General features: G+C 59.3%; 1 protein-coding gene across 1 annotated transcript in view; it reads right to left on the reverse strand.

Annotated features, from left to right (window-relative positions):
- Eefsec (eukaryotic elongation factor, selenocysteine-tRNA specific) overlaps nt 1–19,204 on the reverse strand; it is a 118,375-nt gene that overhangs the window by 54,527 nt on the left and 44,644 nt on the right. The window contains exons 3-4 of the mRNA XM_027954452.2: nt 11,469–11,565; nt 9,221–9,385 (exon numbers count right to left, since the gene is read on the reverse strand). Of these exons, the coding sequence (XP_027810253.2) occupies nt 9,221–9,385; nt 11,469–11,565 (262 nt within the window). The remainder of the gene's footprint in view (nt 1–9,220; nt 9,386–11,468; nt 11,566–19,204) is intronic.

The raw sequence follows: 19,204 nt of genomic DNA on the forward strand, positions 1-19,204 counted from the left end.
GACCCCTCCTCTCTCAACCCCAAGTGACAGCTACAAGGGAGAGGGACCTGAGGGGACTGCAGAGCCCAAGGTCAAGCAGCACTGGCAAGCCAGGGTCACTCCCAGGACCCAACAGAGACTGGAGACAGGCGGGACACAGAGAGGCCAAACCCGGGGACCGTGCCAAGGATATTAGTAACCATCACCAGCTCACAGGACACAGGGGCAGGGGGAGGGACCAGATCCACACGTCAAACAGGACCCAACCTCGGGGTCTGGATTCCTCCTTCTCTGTTAAGTACAGTCACCAAAGAGCTGTGGAACCTGGTATGGGACAGGGGACGAGCAGGATTTTGTTCATTTGTTTTATTTTTTTGTTCCCAGGGGCTCTTAACCCCTGAGCCCCGTCCCCAGCCCTTTTTCTATTTTATTTAGAGACAGGGTCTCCCTGAGTTGCTGAGGGCCTCACTAAGCTGCTGAGGCTGGCCTCCACCTTGCGATCCTCCTGCCTCAGCCTCCCGAGCCACTGGGATGACAGGCGTGGGCCACATGCTCATGCAGCGCCATTCTTGAAGGAAGGGGCCAGGTTATCCTGTCTGGCAGGCCTGGGGCCAAGGGCCTGAGGGGACTGCCAGGTGAGAGCAGGCTTCTGATAAACAGAAGTTTGTCACTGTCACCACCAACAGGCAGAGACTCCTTGGCCTGGCCTGTGGAGAGCTGGAATGGAAGGGTCTTGACTTCCATAAAGAGAGCAGTCCCTGCAGAAGGGACAAAAGTATTTGTATATGCTAATGTGCAGGAGGCAGGGGACAGCAGGGGACAAGCACAAACAACAGGTCTTCTGTGCCTCTCTGAGGAGGGGAGAGAAGAAAAGGGAGGGGGAGGGGCTGAGAGCCTGAGAGAGACGCCTGGAGACAGCTGGGGGAGGGGCAGGGGAGGGACTGCAGCTGTCCCCACTGAGCAGGCCCCAAAGAGAGGACCCAGGAGGCTAGAGGGCTGCGTGTCAAGGTGAGCACAGGGCAAGGCAGGCCAAGGAGCTGTGCCGAGGGCCACGGGGGCCAGGGCGAGCAGCATGGCAGCCACACATAGGCACAGGACGGCACAGGCCTGTGATCCCAGCAGCTGGGGAGGCTGAGGCAGGAGGATCGCAAGGTGGAGGCCAGCCTCAGCAGCTTAGCGAGGCCCTGAGCAACTCAGCGAGACCCTGTCTCTAAATAAAATAGAAATAGGGCTGGGGACGGGGCTCAGGGGTGAAGCACCCCTGGGTTCAATCCCTGGCGCCAAAAATGGGCACTGGGTGACCCTGAGCCCACCCAGAGGCAGGGAGGCAGGCCTCGGCCTCATCCAGCCTCCGGAGGAGCGGCCCTGGGGATCCCCACCCAGCGGCCTCCCCAGCAGAGCTCGGCTTTGCAGGCCAAGGCCGGTGAGAGGGAGGCGGGCGAGCAGAACAAAAGTTGTTCTTCTCTGGTCCTTTGTGTTTTTTTCCCTTTCAGCAAAGCCACACAAGACACAGATGAATACCAGCTTGTTGTCAGCCGCGCACCAGTGACGTGGGCGCACATGAAAGCCTCCTTCAGTCCCCTGGATTCCAGTGACTCGGGCTCCCCCAGGACGCGTCCGGGTTCCCAGTGGGCTGGGCCTCCTTCCAGATCTTTCTGGATGCATCAGCCCACAGAAGTGCGCACACGCGCCGGCTCTCCTGTCGAGTGGGACCGAGTCCCACGTGGTGTCCCAAGAGTGGCTTGGCACTCAGTGTTGCATTTGTCATGCTGATTCGCAGGGCACTCCTGAGACCCGGGAAGGGCGACAGCTCCCTGGCCCTCCCATGAGGCGGTCCTTGGGGTTGTCTTCCTGCAGGGATTTGCATCACTGCAAAATTGCCAATGTTCTAGAACTTTCTAGAACTTTCCAGAACTTTCTAGAACTTGCTGAATCTCCTCCACATGGGACCTCGGGGTCTATATAAGCAGTCCCCTGTTGCTGTGTGCTGTGCTGGTTGCCGTGAACACCTCGGTGATGACACTCCTGTGTTCCTTTGAATAGGCAGAGAAGAGACTTCGGAATGCAGCCCTGTTGGTGGCCAGAGGAGCCCATGCCGACGCTGAGCAGCAGTGGATCACAGTTCAGGCTTCAGCTGGCCCTGCACCCTGGGGCCATCTGGTGTCCCCTGACTCTTGTGGCTGCTCTACTTCATGCTCAGCCCCACGTCATGCTTCCATCCAGGAACTGCCTGGCGGGTCCCTCAGGGGACACTGAGAATGCCTGGGCATGTTTTTGTTTTTCTTGGTCCCAGGGACTGAACCCAGGGTCCCTCCACCCCTGAGCCCTGTCCCCAGCCCTTTTTCTATTTTATTTACAGACAGGGACTCGCAAGTTGATCAGGGCCTTGCTAAGTGGCTGAGGCTGGCCTCCACCTTGCGATCCTCCTGCCTCAGCCTCCCAAGTCCCTAGGATGACAGGCGTGTGCTACTGCGCCCAGCCCCTGGGACATTATTGTCATGATAATTCTGGGAATTGTTGGGACAGAGACTTCTTGGGCACAGAAGGCAAATGCCAAAGCAGAGAAGCCCGACTTTGGGTTCAGCACCCACAGGGTTAAGCGGCTCACTGTCCGGGCCTCCTTCCTGCCCGCCTGCCTGCTTCAAGGACTGCATTAAGCCCGGCCAGGAGACGGCCCTGCCCGCGCACCGTCTGGTTTGCATTAGCGGCGCTGTGCTGGCCCCTGTCCCTCTGGCGGCCTGCCTCCCTCCTGCCCCTCACTCCGCCCCAGCGCAAAAGAAAATACCAGGTCCACGTTCAAACCCGCTCCCCGGCTCAGCTCAACTCCTGACCTTCCGCCCGGTCACCCCGTGGGGTTTTTTCTCGGTGGCAGCAGCAGCAGCAGCGCAGTGGGCAGCCTGGGGGAGCTGGGCCCTGCCCTCTGTGACCAGCTGCCCTCCCAGGGTGTCCCCGGAAGCACCCTGCCCTCCCCCCAGAATGCCACAGCTAGTGCCACCCAGACCAGGACGTCTCCTGAGTCCCTTAGGAACCCGTGGGGCAGGTGGGGCCGAGAGCTCCCAAGCCTGTTTCACCCCAGACTTGTCTTAGGTCGACTTACTCTAGAGCTGGCCAACGTTCTGGAACTTTCTAGAATGTTCTAGAACTTGCTAAATCTCCCCCAACGTACTGAAACCCCAGCCAGGATCCCATGGAGTAATTGCCTGGCTGCTCCTCGAGCCAGAGATGGGGGGCCTCCTGCCATGTCCCCCCCCCCCCCCGGGGCCTGCCAACCCACCTCCTCAGTGGCAAGGCCTGGGCCACCACCTCAGTCTCCCCGTGCTATGGCCTCCTGCCTCCAGTCCCCAGGAAGCGACGGCTCCCCACAAACTCATCCTCCAAACTGCCTGTCTCCCCTCGCACAGCAGCACCCCCTACGTCACCCACACCACGCCACCCTCCTTGACCTGCAGCTGGCCCACAAGGCCCGGGGAGTCTGGGCCCACCTTCCTCTCTGGTGCCTCTAGCCCACCTCTCCGAGCTCAGCCAAACCCCTTACCCAGCCTTCACACTCACTGAGCTATCTCCCACCACAGGGCCTTGGCACTTGCTAGAATTTTCTATCTGGACCAGGGAGTGAACCCAGGCGTGCTTAACCCCTGAGCCCCGTCCCCAGCCCTTTTATATTTTATTTAGAGACAGGGTCTCGCTGAGTTGCTCAGGGCCTTGCCATTGCTGAGGCTGGCCTCCACCTTATGATCCTCCTGCCTCAGCCTCCCAAGCTGCTGGATCACTGATGTGTGCCTCCACACCCAGCTAGAATGTCCTCTGACCCACACTCCCTCCTCCTACAGACTGGGCGAGCCTGCTCTGACCGTGGCCTAGGTCAGGTCCCCTGCTCTCTGCTCAGACCAGTCTTCCTGTCCCTGGAAGGCCCTCCCTCGGGCTCACACAGGGAAGGGGCTGCTGCCCCCACTTCTGATGACAGTGTCCTCCACAGCCAGCCAGGGAGGTGGCTTATTGCCTGGGGGCAGGGGACTGCAGTGATGTCCTTAGCAGCAGCCCAGGGACCCACAAAAGCTGGCCCAGGCCTGTCCAGCCCTGGCCCCGAATCAGCTCATTTAAATACTTGGGAAAAGGAAAAAAAATCTGAGAACTCTGAGTGGCAGGAATTTGTTTTTCAACAAGAACAAGTTCTAAGGCAGCATTTTAGGGCGACTTCAAACAAGAGCAGCAGCGAGCCCCCGATCAGGAAGGCTCCTCCCGCCCTCCCCGCCCCGCTTACAGGTCACGGCCTGGGAACGATTAGAGCAGTGTTTATGGTGTTTTGATTATTGCTTTATTTCTTAAAAGAAGGAATTATAAATATTCTGCTTAAGTGGCTCCTTGGCTTTGTGCACACCCAGGGGACACCCGGCTTTCCTTTAAGGAGAAAAAGAGAGGTCACAGCAGAGATCCCAACTGCAGCCAAGGCAGGAGGGGCCAGGCCAGAGGGTGGAAGGACAGGGACAGGCAGTGCAGGTGGGCACCTCCTGGGGCACCTCGGGGGCACTTCCCGGATATTCCTGAAGCATATTCCTGGGTACTTCTTAGAGCACTTCCTGGAGTGCTTCCTGGATACTTCCCGGAGCTAGCTAACGTTCTGGAACTGTCTAGAACTTTCTAGAACTTGTTAAGGATTTCCTGGATACTTCCTGGATACTTGTTGGAGCTAGCCGACATTCAGGAACTTTCTAGAACTTGCTGTGGGTTTCCTGGGTACTTCCTAGATACCTCTTGGAGCTAGCCAACGTTCTGGAACTTTCTAGAACTTTCTGAGGGTTTCCTGGATACTTCCCAGAGCTAGCCAACGTTCTGGAACTGTCTAGAACTTTCTAGAACTTGTTAAGGATTTCCTGGATACTTCCTGGAGCTAGCCAATGCTCTGGAACTTTCTAGAACTTTCTGAGGATTTCCTGGATACTTCCTGGAGCTAGCCGACATTCTGGAACTTTCTAGAACTTGCTGTGGATTTCCTGGGTACTTCCTGGATACCTCTTGGAGCTCTTCCTGGAGGATTTCCTCAAGCACTTCCTGTGCCCCCCACCCTGGCTGCTGCCCTGGCCCTGGCCTCCGTCCCCACCTGCTCCCCACCCTCTCCTCTCCTCAGCCCAGCTCCCCCCAGGCTCCTCCCCTGGATGTCTGAGTGGCCGGGTCCCTTTGTCACCCAGTCTCCCCAGGAAGCGCTCGAGACCTTCAGAAACCCTCTGGCTCTCCGTCCCTCACCATAGAAACAGCCCTGATGCTAAAGATCCGTTCAGCCAGGACCAAATGGTGACCTGCCTCACCTGCCCTGTGCTCTGTGGTGACTGCTGACTGAGTGAGCTGGACGCGTCACGTGGCGCTGTCACCTCCTTTTACCCCCCAACACCCCGCAGGACAGATATGTTCTAGGGTTTCCTCATTTTGCAGACTTGGGAGCTCAGAAAGGTCGAGTCACCAAGGCTGCACAGCAAGTCAGACATCAGAGCCCAACGCGTCCCCCAAACTGTCCGAGAAAAAGACTGGCTTCAGGTGATCTGCTTATTGGGAGCCCAGGTGACCTGACTGTTATGAAAACTCATTCCCTGGCTTCAGCTGACCACGACTTGGGGACTGCTGACGGACGGAGAGTTCTGTTTAATTTTTTATTTGTTCTTTTTAGCTCTCTGTGACGGCAGCGAGCATCCTGCCATGTCCCACCTACACGGGGTGTGACGTCCCATTCCTGTGGCTGGACCTGCTGTGGGATGTCCCTGGTCGTGGGTTCCTATGTGAACATGGGAAAGTGACGTCCATTCATTCCCCTGTCCCTCCCAGTCCCTCCCCTCCCTTCCCTTCACTCCCCTGCGTCTCATCCAGTGAACTTCTGCTCTCCCCTCTTATTGTGGGTCAGTATCTGCATGTCAGAGAGGACATTCAGCCTTTGGGATTTGGGGACTGGCAGATTTCACTCAGCATGATCGTCTCCAGCTCCACCCATTTACCAGCAAAAATCATAAAGCCATTCTTTTTCATGGGTGAGTAATATTCCACTGGGACCAAGACTATTCAATAAGCACTAGTTGTTCCAGGCCCACCTTCTGCCCGACACCTGAGAGTTAAAGAGCAACGGGTCAGACCCCATTACCCCCAAACCCAAGAGCAGAGGCTGCTTGTGGGATTGATTCCACATGGGGCAAGCATCAGGGGGTTGACCTGGGGTCTGAGGCAGGAGGGACGGGGAGAACTGGAGGACGGGGCAGGGCCATAGGCCAGAGTGGGTCAGGGGGAGGCTGCGGTGCTCAGGACACCCCAGGGGACCCCTGATTTCTGAGCCAGCAGGGCCACTGCACGGACTGCAGACCTGGGTGCCAGGCCACACAGCCCAGGGAGACCTGCGGAGCACCCCAGGCCCCAGACCCCTCAGCTGTAGGGCACCTTTGTAGTGTCCCTGTCACCCGCAAGGCCCAGCGCCAGGACCCCTTGTCCGAGAAGCAGGCTGGAAGTCCTCTGGGCTCTGGAAGCCACTTTACTCAGCACCCTGCCCCCATGAGGGGACAGGGACAGCCAGCCCTGCTGTGCACACCCCCCACAGTCAGTCTGGGCAGTGACATTTGGTGACTTGCTGCACTTTTGCTCAGTGCTTTGGACACTTTCTGATGTCACAACCCCCAGAGGCACACCACATCGCCAGCCCCAGATCTCGAGGCCACGTCTTCCCCGGGTGGAGGCTGGGAGACCAGAGGCCGGGCAGAGGCTGGTAGCCTCCCTGGGCTGCGGGGCGTCCTCCCTGCCTCGCTCGCCTGCTCCCCCACTTCTTGCTCCTGTAATGAGCCCCAGCTGGGGATGGACGGGGGCAGCCACAGGACTGTGGCCGGGGGAGGAAGGCCACTGTTTATTTGGACTGGCCGCGCCCCGCCCCCACGGGAGTTCACGCGGTCAGAAGTGTCCGAGTCGATTAGGGAAATCTGACAGGGACGTTCCTGGGCTCGGGGAGAGAGCCGTGGCCTGCGATGGCCTCTTGCTCACAGGCGCTGGCCACCAGTCCCGCCAGGCGAGGACGGGCAGGGTGAGGGGTCAGGAGTCCCTGGACCGGGCCTCTAAAGTGAGCCTCACCCTGGAGCCTGGGAAGGGCCAGGCTGCCCCCAGGCTCGCAGCTGCCCGGGGCCTGAGACCCTGCCCAGGACCATGGGGGACTCGAGGCCTTCTCTGGCTTGAGTCCCCTCCACCCACAATCGGGGTCATTTCCTAGGAGTGTCACTGCGGACCACAGATACGGTTCCCAGGGTTCTGGAGGCTGGAAGTCCCCATGCGCCTGCTGGGTTGGTCCCCGAGGCTGTGAGGGGACACTGGCCCTGCACCCCACCGCCTCGCCCCTTCTCCACAGGGACTTCCTGCTGCGAACCTCTGCGTCACCTTTTCTGTCTCCCACAAGGTCACCTGTCACCAGAATCAACGTCCACCCCTGTTGTGGTCAGCTTTCTTGCCACAGTGACTCAAGGACCCTCCAGCACCACTGCAGAGGGGGACCGTGGACGTGGGGCTCAGGGTGTCCACAGACGGCGGCTCCACTCCTGGGCGAGGGGAGGCAGGACATCATGGAGGAAGAGTGTGGGGAGGGAGCAGCTCCCACGGGGACCAGGGAGCAGGGACGCCACTCTCCAGGGACAAAGAGGGACCCCAAGCCACGGCCCCAGGGCCACCTCCTCCCCACACCCCACCTGCCACCAAGGGCCACCAGGGGCCACCAGGGAGCCATTCACTGCCGGGGTTCAGGCCTCACACCCCTCACTCCTCTGGACCCTCCTGTGTCACCTCCCAGGGGGGCTCTGGGGACACTGACACCAGGACAACTGGTGATGGCTTTGCAGATTCATGGTGCTCACAACCCTCGTCCTCCTCCCAGTCCCCCCCAGAGTCACCCTCTCCTGACATCTTGGGGAGCAGCAGGGATGCAGGGCCAGGTGGCCCCCGGGGCCCTCCTCCAGGACACGGGGACGGCCCAGGGGAGCAGCCCAGGTCGCGGCCAGGACCTTCCTTTGGTCAAACACCAGCGGTTTGTTTTCATAGTTTCACGTCGTATTTTCTAGGATTTGCACTTAGCTCAGGGCTGAGAACGGCTGGTGGACGGGGCTGTCCTGGGTCTCAGGAGGAGGGGCCCTGACCCAGCATTGGGGACAGGCCAGGCCACACCCTCTGGCTCCTGCTGCCGTGTCCCCAGAGCCCTGGGGCCTGAGCAGAGCCGAGTCGGGGGCCCTCACCCCTGAAGGAGGAGGCGTCGGCCTCAACAGCATCAAAGGGGACTGGGGTGACCCCCGAGCTCCCTTCACCTGGTGCAGCCGGCTCACTCCTGTCCCCCTCCCTGTCCAACCGCGCTGCCCCAGACCAGGGACGGCTCACGCTGTGTCATTCTGTGTCCACGTGGGGGACCACGGTGCCCGGGGAGGTGCTCAGACACTATTCTCGACCACCGAGAGCTCACGAGCCTGTTTCACCCCAGACCCCTCTTAGGTCCACCTGCTTTCTAGAGCTGGCCAACGTTCTAGAACTTTCTAGAACTTTCTGAATCTCCCCCAGCATGCTGAAACCCCAGCAGGAGGGCGATTTTTCATTGAAACAACTAACACTGACGTTGGCAGCCGTGGGGCAGAGCAGGGCACCCTACGCACGTCCCTCAAGGGAGGGTGACATCCACCCACAGGTGGCCTCTGAGCTGCAGCGTGTCCTGGGCGTCCACCGCTAGCCTGTCCAGCAGATTCTGGACTCGCCAGGCCCCGTGATCACGTGAGCCAGTTCCCTGAAACACGCTTCTCTCTCGTGAGTCACGGGGCGGGTCAGTCCAGGGTCTCCAGGAACTCAAGAATCCAGAGACAGCGGTGGCCCTGCCTCTCATCCCAGCAGCCCGGAGGCTGAGGCAGGAGGATCGCCAGTTGGAGGCCAGCCTCAGCGACTCAGCGCGACCCTTTCTCAAATAAACAGGGCTGGGATGTGGCTCCGTGACCGAGTGTCCCTGGCATGTGCGAGGCCCTGGGCTCACCCCCAGGACTGAGAACTAGACCACCTCCTGGGGACGCCCACTGGGGACCTCACAGGCCGCGTGCTGTTGGGGGGACAGGGCGAGCGGTGGATCTAGAATCCAAGGCAGGACGGGTGGGAGCCAGGGAGGGGCCAGGCCCAGGAGGCACTCGGGGGCACCCCCGGCCAAGGACGGTCCCCTCCCCTGCTGCTGGAGGCGGACACCAGACAGACCAGAGTCCTGACTGACCTTGAGGGCGGGGATCTCCACGCTGTCGCCGAGGCTGATGGAGCCTGAGAGGACGGTCCCCGTCATGACGGTGCCCTGGCCCTTGATGGAGAAGCAGTGGTCCACGGACATGAGGAACGGGCCCGAGGGGTCTCTCGTCGGGATGGAGATCTGGGACTTCAGGAGCTGGAGAAGAGAGAGACCCTGCTGCCACAGCCTGTCGGCAAGGGCCAGGGGCGCAGTGGGGGAGGGAGGGGGCCTACAGAACCTCAAGAATCCAGAGGCCGCGGTGGCCATCCCAGGAGCCCGGAGGCTGAGGCAGGAGGATCGCAAGTTGGAGGCCAGCCTCAGCCACTTAGTGCAACCAAGGCAAGGCAAGGACTGGACAGGCACCAGGCCCTGCGAGCTGCCCGGGTCAGAGGGACCCCTAGAAGCAGGCCAGGGTGCTGCTGTGTGTCCAGCAACTTCTGCTGGGTGAGGAGGAAGAGGGACTAGGCTCTCCTGGGGGACACTCGGCTAGGACCCCTGCCTGTGGCCCCCGCCTCCCGAGGCCTACAGGACCTGGGATCCCCCACCTCTAAGCCCCGGGTACCAGGCAGGCCGCGTCTCCCCTCCCCACATCTCAGGTGCCCACCACTGTGTGCCCAGAGCCCCAGCTGGCCCAGTCTCGGCTGCCCCTGACCACACCCTGGAGGGCCACCCCCCACACACCGGGCACCAGAGTTCACACACGGTCCTGGGGATTTTTTTTTTTTTCTTGATCCTGGGGATTGAACCCAGGGACACTTAACCCCTGAGCCCCGTCCCCTGAGCCCTTTTTATGTCTTATCTAGAGACAGGGTCTCGCTGAGTGGCTGAGGCTGGCCTCCACCTTGCGATCCTCCTGCCTCAGCCTCCTGAGCCACTGGGATTGCAGGCGTGGGCCACCGCCCTGGCCATACACTGTTTTGGTCATCTATCTCATGGGCTCTGAGGACCCTCAAGAGTGTCTTAGAGACGGGTGCCATATCTGAGGGACAGTCACATGAAGAGCAGAGAGGACAGGAGGACAGAAGGCCTGTGTGTGGAGGTCGCAGGACAAGAGCGGTCAGTGGGCAGCCCCGTGGCCACTTCTCCAGGGCCCCACAGAGACAGAGGGCCTGGCTCGTGGCCAGCACAGTCCCCACGTGGTGCTCTGTCCCTCTGCCTGGCCCCGCTGGCCTGCTTTCCGTGGGCCACCTACGTGCTCCGAGATGCTGTCGGGGCCGATGACCCATCAACACACGAGCATCAGCACCACGTCCCTCCCTCCGGCTTGCTCCCTCCGGCTTCCCGAGGGGGCAGTTGTCACACAAGTATTCAGCGGGGAGCGTTCCAAAGTTCGAGTTTTGTGATAACAATTCCTTTGGAAAAGCAGGGAAATTCAAAACAGCCTTGGCCTGAGATTTGAGGAGAGGCTCTTAAAGGAATGCACAGGCCTCTCCGAGCCACATTGTGGTGGGTTTTCCTTGAATGAAAACAACTGTCCCGGCCTGTCACCCCAGGGCCCTGGGAGGCCGAGACAGGAGGATCACGGGTTCAAGGCCAGCCTCAGCCAAAGCGAGGCCCTGAGCAACCCAGGGAGACCCTGTCTCTAAGTAAAATACCAAATAGGGCTGCGGACGGGGCTCCGGGGTCAAGGGCCCCTGGAGGAAGGGGACCTCAGAGCTGAGCCCCAGCAACCAGCCTGGGTCTGAACCTCAGCTTTCCTATGCACTTGCTGAGCCACCCTGGGCAAGTCACTTAACCTCTCTGAACCCCAGCCGCCTCCTGGGGAACATGGAAGCCTCCCAGGGTTGCTGAGAACGTTGGCCACCGTGTACGGAAGCGCAGTCCTGCCCCAGGGCCAGGTGCAGGATCCCTCTGCCCAGAGTGGCCCTGAGTGGCCCAGAGTGCCCAGCAGCGGGACCCTGCCACCTTCCTGGACACCATTGCTCATGCAGGACTGCCCCCTCCTGCCTGTCCCTGGAGGGACAGAGGTGAAGCTTCTAGAACAGCCAACATGGCCCGGGTCCCAGGCTGTGGGTGCCACTTTGTGGGGGTGATCAGAGGAGGGGCGGCCAGATGGAGGCCAGGGTGAGGAGGCCCACGGAGCCTCGGGCTGGGGGCAGAGGCCTGAGGCCGGGCAGGCCTGAGGGTGGTGGCCGAGGTCCCTCCCTGGGAAGGAGCCGCAGGGTGTGACAGGGACAGAGGACCCACTCCCCAGGGCAGAGGTCGGCCACAGGGGCTGGGGCAGCCGGGGTCTGGGTACCTCGATGAGCTCTGGGATCCCCTGAGGAGCCTCCGTTTCGGGGGCCTCCGGGCCCCCAGGCTTGGCCGCCACGGGAATGATGGGTGCACCCCGGAACCTGCAACGGAAGAACAGCAGCGTTAGGGGACAGGGCGGTCAGCAGGCCGCGGAGCACCAGGCGGACTAGCAGGCACGACAGGGGACCCGTGCCACCCACTGTCGGGGGGACACCAGGAGACACCCCGCGTTGGGGCACCAGAAGGAAGGGGCTCCCCTGGGCCCTGAGGTCCTCCTCAGAGGCCACCCAGGAATCCACAGGGACCCCTGGCCCCCGCCTGTGGCCCTCTAAGGACAAGAGAGACCGTCGTCCCAGATTCCCCAGAGACGGGACCCTGGGTGGCCCCGTGGGACCCTGAACAGGGCTGGGGACGGGGCTCGGTGGCTCACACCCTGGTCCAGTCCCTGCACCAAACAATCAGTCAGTAAAACAGGAGGCTGGAGGCCACCAGGGGCCACCCGCACCTCTGTCACCTTGCTCTTGGCCAGCGGGGGACCCTGGGGTGGCTGGAATCCCACCCCGCATCCTGGGGGACCCCGCCACTGTCACATGTCAGACACCAGCGGCTGGGTCAGGGGCCTGTGAGCTTGGGCCCTGAGCCCTGGCCCCCGGGTGCTGGGTCCCCAGAATGTCCCCACACGCCTTCCCCGTGACACAGAGCCTGGGCCTCGGGAAACCACAGCAGCATGAAGGCCCCTGGGCAGACCCCGACCTGCCACCGAGTCAGAAAGATGTCAGGCCTGTCCCTCGGAGGAGCAGGCAGGAGCCTGTTGAGGGGACAGGAAAGGGGACACTCTCAGGGGACAGAGTGGGACCTCTCAGAGAGGACAGGGACCGGGGCCTCTCCTGCTCCCCAGTGTTATTGGGGGTCCCAGAGAAGTGTCCAGAGAGTCGCGCCCAGGCCCACTTCTTGGCTTTGACGGACAGCGGGGTGACATCAGACGGTCAGGTCCCCACTGCCGTGGCAGCTCTGGTCACACTTTATGGTCAGGAGGAGCCACCTTCCCTCCCAGAGTTGCAGGACCTGGTCACAGAAGTGTCCCCTTCAGGGTGACCCGGTCCCTCTTGCCCAGGTCACTTGGGGCTGCATTGCTCCCACAGAGAGCAGGCCGTTTGCTGAGGACAGTGACACATCCTGTCACTGAGGCCAGGCAGGGCTCAGGTAAGTGGCCTCTTGGGAGTCACGGGGGTTGGGGACAGCACCGAGGACCTGCCTCACAGCCTCATGTCCCTTCATCGTCATCCTCTGTCCCCTGACAACTGTGGCCGCTGGTCCCTGGAAACCAGACCAGAAGGCGGAGCCCAGTGCGGCCACCTGGCCCCCAACCCAGGCACGGGGAGGGGACGACAAAGCCCCACAGTGCCCCGCTCCTGTCCCCTCCTGTCAGTGTGACCTGTGACCCTGGCCCAGCCACCGCCCCCCCCACAGCCTCCCACCAGCTGCCACCCGGGACGCTCCTGCATCCACTGTCTCCTCAGGGGACCCCATCACGACCTAAATGGCAGACCTCGGCCACTTGTCACCCCTCAAGGTGGCGCAGACGCCCTCCCAGGGGTTCCACTTCCCAGGTGGCCGGCAGCTGTGCCTTCCGCGCCCACAGGGAGTCCCGGGCCTGGCACCCGGGGAGCAGAGCGCCCAGACTGGGCAGCCACCTGTGGGTCACAGGCCGGGGCAGCAGGTGCCTCCTGGGCTTCTGTCCCACCAGCCGACCTGTGCGCTGAAGGCCACGGGTGCTGCCGCTGAGTTGGAAATGCCAGTCCCCAGTGTCACTTTAACAACATGATTTAATGTAGCATCACGAAAAAGTGGCGTTACAAAGAGACGCAGCCTGTTGTCCCAGCAGCTGGGGAGGCTGAGGCAGGAGGATCGCCAGGTGGAGGCCAGCCTCAGCCACTCAGCGAGGCCCTGAGCAGCTCAGGGGTCGAGGACCCTGGTTCAGTCCCAAACCCCTAAGAAAAGAGGGAACAGGCCCAAATTCAAGCAGGAGGCCCACCCCAGTGGGGACCACGACCAGCCACGCTGTCCTGACAGGAAGGGGCGACGCCGCCCGGCCCCCAGCTCCTCTGTCACAAGTCGCCTGTCGACGTCACCAAGCAGAAATGCACGTGTGTGTTTCAAGTTAAGATATTTTGTCTGAGGTCCGCACGTGTCACTTGTTGACATTCTTCGCTCCCAGGGACGTGTTTGATCACCCTGCAGCAGCCCCTCCCCCCAGGGGACAAGAAGCCCACCCCTGCAGCCACCGAGAGGGACATGAGGGGACCCCGGGGCTGCTCCACGCTCAGCAGGCCTGACTCACGTGGGCAAGGCCTGTTCAGACGCTGGGGACACTCGGAAGACAGGAGTGGCCCAACTGGGGACACTGGCTGGAACTAAGGCGCTAACGGACGACCAGGCAGGACAGGCCCTCCTGTGACCCACGGCTCAGAGCCACGCCCAGGCCACCTGGCCACGCGGGCTGCTGCCCCTCGGACCCTCCTGGCCCCGTGTCCCTCCACACTGGCCACGTGCCCAGACTTCAGCAGGACACAGGGGCCACCCAGAAGGGACAACTGAACAGGAGTCCCTCCAAGAACCCGCTGCCCCCAGGTCTCAACCCCGGGCCAGAAAGAACCTTCTAGAAGCCCGTCCCCAGACCCTGCCCTGCCAGTCTCCCCCGGGGACCCAGGTCACTGTCCCTGCCGTCCCCCGTGTCTCTAAGAGAACTCAGACGCAGGCCGTGTGACGGGTCATCTCCCACCTGCCACTAAAGCTGACAGCCCACGTCCCCCGCCAAACGGACGACGCTGTGTGACAGAAGAGGAGACGGCCACCGACCCACAGGACCATCACGGCCCCAAGCCCCACAGCCCCTGCGGCTCGCCTGACGTCCCCTCAAGAGGTCACCTTCTACCCAGGGCCTTGCAGAAGGCCTGTCCCCAAGGTGGCCCTGAGAGCCCCGCTGTCCCCAGCCCTGCAGCCCCACCGGCCACCAGGCCGTGTCCCACCTGCGCTGCTCCCTGGCTCACGGTCTGTGATGGAGCCTGAGCCACCTGTGTGCTGTGCGGGTGTCCCTGTCCCTCCTCGGTCCCCACAACTTCTTATTGTGACTCCAACCCATTCCCCCGAGCGTCACTGGAGTTCCGCCCTGGATGGCCCTTGTCACCAGGCTGCCCAAATGCTCTCCAAAAACTGAACACAGCCCTGTTCCAGGCCCTGACTGTAAGGACCTCAGGGGACCGTGACGCCCAGGAAGCAGCCGACACCCGGGCTGGTGCCAAGGCCCCTGGCGGTCTGTCCCAGCCTCTCCTGCTCGGCCTCCCCGGGCCCCGCGGGTGTTTGGAGGAGCCCAAGCCTCGCCCAGGGCCCATCTCGGCTCACGCTGCTACTGCCACCTCTTTGACCCAATCAGGTCACCACGGCCCAGGCCAGCTGTGCCACTGGGCAGCCTTGCAAAGGGGGACAGCAGAGTCAGAAAAGGGAATTTAAAGAGGACAGAGAAGGAAAAAGAATTCAGCCAGGTGCAGTGACCCACGCCTGTCACCCCAGCAGCTGGGGAGGCTGAGGCAGGAGGATCGCAAGGTGGAGGCCAGCCTCAACAACAGCAAGGCCCTAAGCAACTCAGGGAGACCCTGTCTCTAAATAAAATCCAAAACAGGGCTGGGGACGGGGCTCAGGGGTCGAGGGCCCCTGGGTTCCATCCCGGGTACCCCTACCACCCCCCAAAAAAGTGTCTTCGAAGCAAGAAACACGCGTCTGGGGGGGAAGATGGGCCTAAGGTGCTGTCAGAGGATGACATTTAGCAGAAAAAATAAACAGAAAAGCCCAGAACGCGGAATCGTGTCAACGTGGTGATAACAACCACCTCGAATTGTGTACCTGTGGGCAAGCCGGCCGGGGGGACGGGAGGAAACATTTTAATTTGATGCATTGGGAAGATTGGGGCGCGTGTTGATCTCCCATTTTGATTTCCGCGAACATTGATAAATGCTTATGCGCGAGTCATTTTAAATGCTTTCAGAGATAAAGAAATCACAAAGAAAAACAATCAAAGAGTGGGACGACGTGGAAATGAGGAACTTCTATGTGTCCAAAAAAAAAAGGAACCCGGATGGAGGGACCTGCAGGGACGGCCAGGTGGGCAGGAGGCTGGAACCACCTTTGTGGATATTAGACGCATAAATATTAAAAAGGCCAGAGGCCAACAGACCAGATATGTGCCCAGGTCACAGACACACAAGCACACGTGTCTGGTGCACTTAGGAGAGATGTGCCACCTCCCCACCGATTCAAGAGTCCTGTGTTAAAAATGAGAATAAAATGACATTTCCATCTTAAAGTTTCAACTATATTTTGAAGGCAGATATATTTTCAACATATGAACCCAAGTCAGTTGTTCAGTCATCTGTAAAACAGGAGAACCCGTTTAGAAAATAACACGGCAGGCTGGGCACCGTGGTGTACACCTGTCATCCCCAGCAGCTCAGGAGGCTGAGGCAGGAGGATCGCAAGGTGGAGGCCAGCCTCAGTAACTTAGCAAGGCCCTAAGCAAGTCAGTGAGACCCTGTCTCTAATTAAATAAATGTTAAAAAGGCCGGGGATGGGGCTCACTGGGTAAGTGTCCCCTGGGTTCAATCCCTGGTACAAAAGAAAAAAAAAAAAAAAAGAACTTTTGTATATGAGAGGACCCTGCTAAGAAATCAAAATGACAATCTACGGACTGGTCGAGAAGAATCGCAAATCCTACGATGGCAGGGGTCAGTGTATAAATCTGCAATTCAACAACAATCCAATTAAAATGGGCAAAGGATACAAATATTTTTCCATGAAGGTATACAAATGGCCAATAAGCCCCCCAGGATCTCGACCTCACTACTCATTAAAACAACAGCCTCATTTCGTACCTCCTGGGGCTGGTTTTGGAGGGTGGGGGTGGCAGGGACTGAACCCAGGGGCACCTCACCACTGAGCTACACCCCAGCCTTTTCTTTATTTAGCTATTGAATTATGTATTTATTTATTTTTTAGATAGGACCTTGTCAAGTTGCTCACAGCCTCACTAAGTTGCCGAGGCTGGCCTCCAACTTGCAATCCTCCTGTCTCAGCCTCCCCAGCTGCTGGGATGACAGGCGCGTGCCACAGCACCCAGCTAGATATTTTATATAAATATATTAGTATATGTGTAAATGCCATTACACATATCTGTGTATCTATTGGGGTGTACTGGGGACAGAACATGGTGGGCAAACACTCGAGCCCTGAGCCACCACCTAGCCCCACTAAGAGTATATATTCAAAGGACTTGAAATCAGGGACTTAAACAGGTATCTATCTCTACACCCAAATTCCCAGCACAATCGTTGATAACAGGCAGGGAACAACACAAGTGTCCATTAAGAGAAGGATGGATCAACAACACAGGGCCCAGGTACACCACAGAATACTATACAGCCACAAAAAGAAGCCAAGTTCTGAAACCTGGTACAATATAAATAGAATTTCTGGAAGACTTTATGGTCTGTGACATGCAGGATTCCCCTCAGCTCAGGGACCTAGAACAGGTGAAATTCACAGACAGAAAGCAGAACAAAGGTTCCTAGAGGAACAGGAAGAATTGCTTCATGGGTATTGAACCGACTTGGGAGATCGTGAAAAGGTTTTGGGAGATGAGTATAAAGTATTGTGAGTGTATTTGAGGTCACTGAATTGCACAGTTACAAGTGTTGAAAATGAGAAATATCGTGTATATTTTACCACAATAAAAAAAAAATGTGACAGGGTGCAGTGGCTCACACCTGCCGTCCCAGCAGCTTGGGAGGCTGAGGCAGGAGGATCGCAAGGTAGAGGCCAGCCTCAGCAACTCAGCGAGACCCTGTCTCTAAATAAAATATAAAAAGGGCTGGGGACGGGGCTCAGGGGTCCAGCACCCTGGGTTCCATCCTTAGGACCTAAAATTATGTTAAAAAAAATTTAAAGTCCCCACCAATGGACCATCCCCTTTGGTCTGTCATGGAGTCCGTCATTTGACCTTCAACTACGACATTCCAACAGGAAGAGCCATTTCAACCTGCCAATGCGGATTTTCCTTCCCTGTCACTCATCGACGTGGCCAAGTATGAATTGACCCTCCCGAGTCCCTCCGCCCTTCCCAGAAGGTCCCATTCCTGGAGTCAATGACAGCGACACTGGACGGCACGTTTTCTGCAGGGTCCCCAAGACCTGTTCTCCGCTCTGTGACAAGTAAATAAAGCGGCAGGGAGATCAAATAACTCACTCCAAAGGAGATATAATTTTTTATCTCCCTTTTTACAGCCTCATGCCCACTTCCGCGGGGAGCCGGAGCCCTGCATTCTCATGCAACACTTATCTAAATGTGTCGATTTTATCGGATTGATGAATTTTGGTCACAAAAGGCAGCGCTGGAAAATCTTTTATGACATATTTGGTGCATTCACGGGGCTGGGGCTTTAATTTAACCAACTGGAGAATTCTGCGGAAGCGCTGCAGGTGTGAGATTCTGGAAATAAAAAAAAAAAAACACCATCATAAATGGGGAAGCAGATCCATCTTCGCGACAAGGACACAAAGAGCCTCTTCTGGCGGCCTCCACGGGCAGAGGCAGGAGGTGGACGGGGCAGGATATTGTTCCTGCTGCATAGCCAAGGGGAGGCTCCCCTGTCGCCCGGTGACCGCTGTTTAGTATGGATCACCAGGGACACGGAGGAGGAGGCTGGGACAATGAGGCTGTGGGGACAGTGACACTGGCTGAGTTGCTTGGCCTCATCAGAATCAGTTACTGGGACTGAGCGACCAGGTGGCTCCGGGTCCCTGGAGGCCCACCTGCCTCTTGCTCCCTGGTCCCGCACAGGGACGCGGCCACCTTCCTGAGCCCCGTGAGTGTCCTCAGGAGCAAGTGCTGTGAAGGGTCCTGCTAGGGGTCCCCCAGGTGGCCTCCTCCGCCCTACACGGCCTCAACCCGGGAAGGTGCCTGTTCTCCCTGGGAGCACGCTCAGCCCAGACGCCTCTGCCCCCCCCCAGTCACCCCAGGTCCTCCCCCCCAGTCCAGCCTCCCACCTGCGGACGGTGATCTGATGTGACCTCGTTCAGTCACCCCCTCCCTGCACAAAAGTCTCCAATGACTTCCTACTTTTTTTAAAAAAAAACTAAAGATTGAACCCCAAGGTGCTGATCACTGACTGAGCCCCGTCCCCAGCCCCTTTTTTCTATTTTATTTAGAGACAGGGTCTCGCTGACTTGCTCAGGGCCTTGCTGAGTGGCTGAGGCTGGCCTCCACCTTGCGATCCTCCTGCCTCAGCCTCCCAAGCCCCTGGGACACAGGTATGTGCCACCGCACCCACACGACTTCCTACTGTCTACAAAATCAAACTGTCAACTCCTAGGCAGGAAAAGCCACCGAGGTCCTTTGTCACACAGGTTAGCATTTCCAAATGTGGTCTCCAGCAGCAGTGTCCGTCCGTCTGTCCTCCTACCCAACTTCACAAACCTCTGTGACAAAAACAGTCACCCACCCAAATTCCCTGTCCGGTGTTGATGGTGCAGTTGTAGAGACGCAGACGGGGACAGAGCAGGATTCTCGGTCTCCCTGGCGCTGAGGTCTGCCGGGAAACACGGGCGGGACTCTGTCCCCACCCAGGGAATTCAAGAGGACAGGACCGATGTCCCCAGGCCCAGGCCCTCCACGCGGGGGAACCCAGGGGT

Source organism: Marmota flaviventris, chromosome 20 (assembly GCF_047511675.1).
Source record: "Marmota flaviventris isolate mMarFla1 chromosome 20, mMarFla1.hap1, whole genome shotgun sequence".
Classification (NCBI taxonomy): Eukaryota; Metazoa; Chordata; class Mammalia; order Rodentia; family Sciuridae; genus Marmota; species Marmota flaviventris.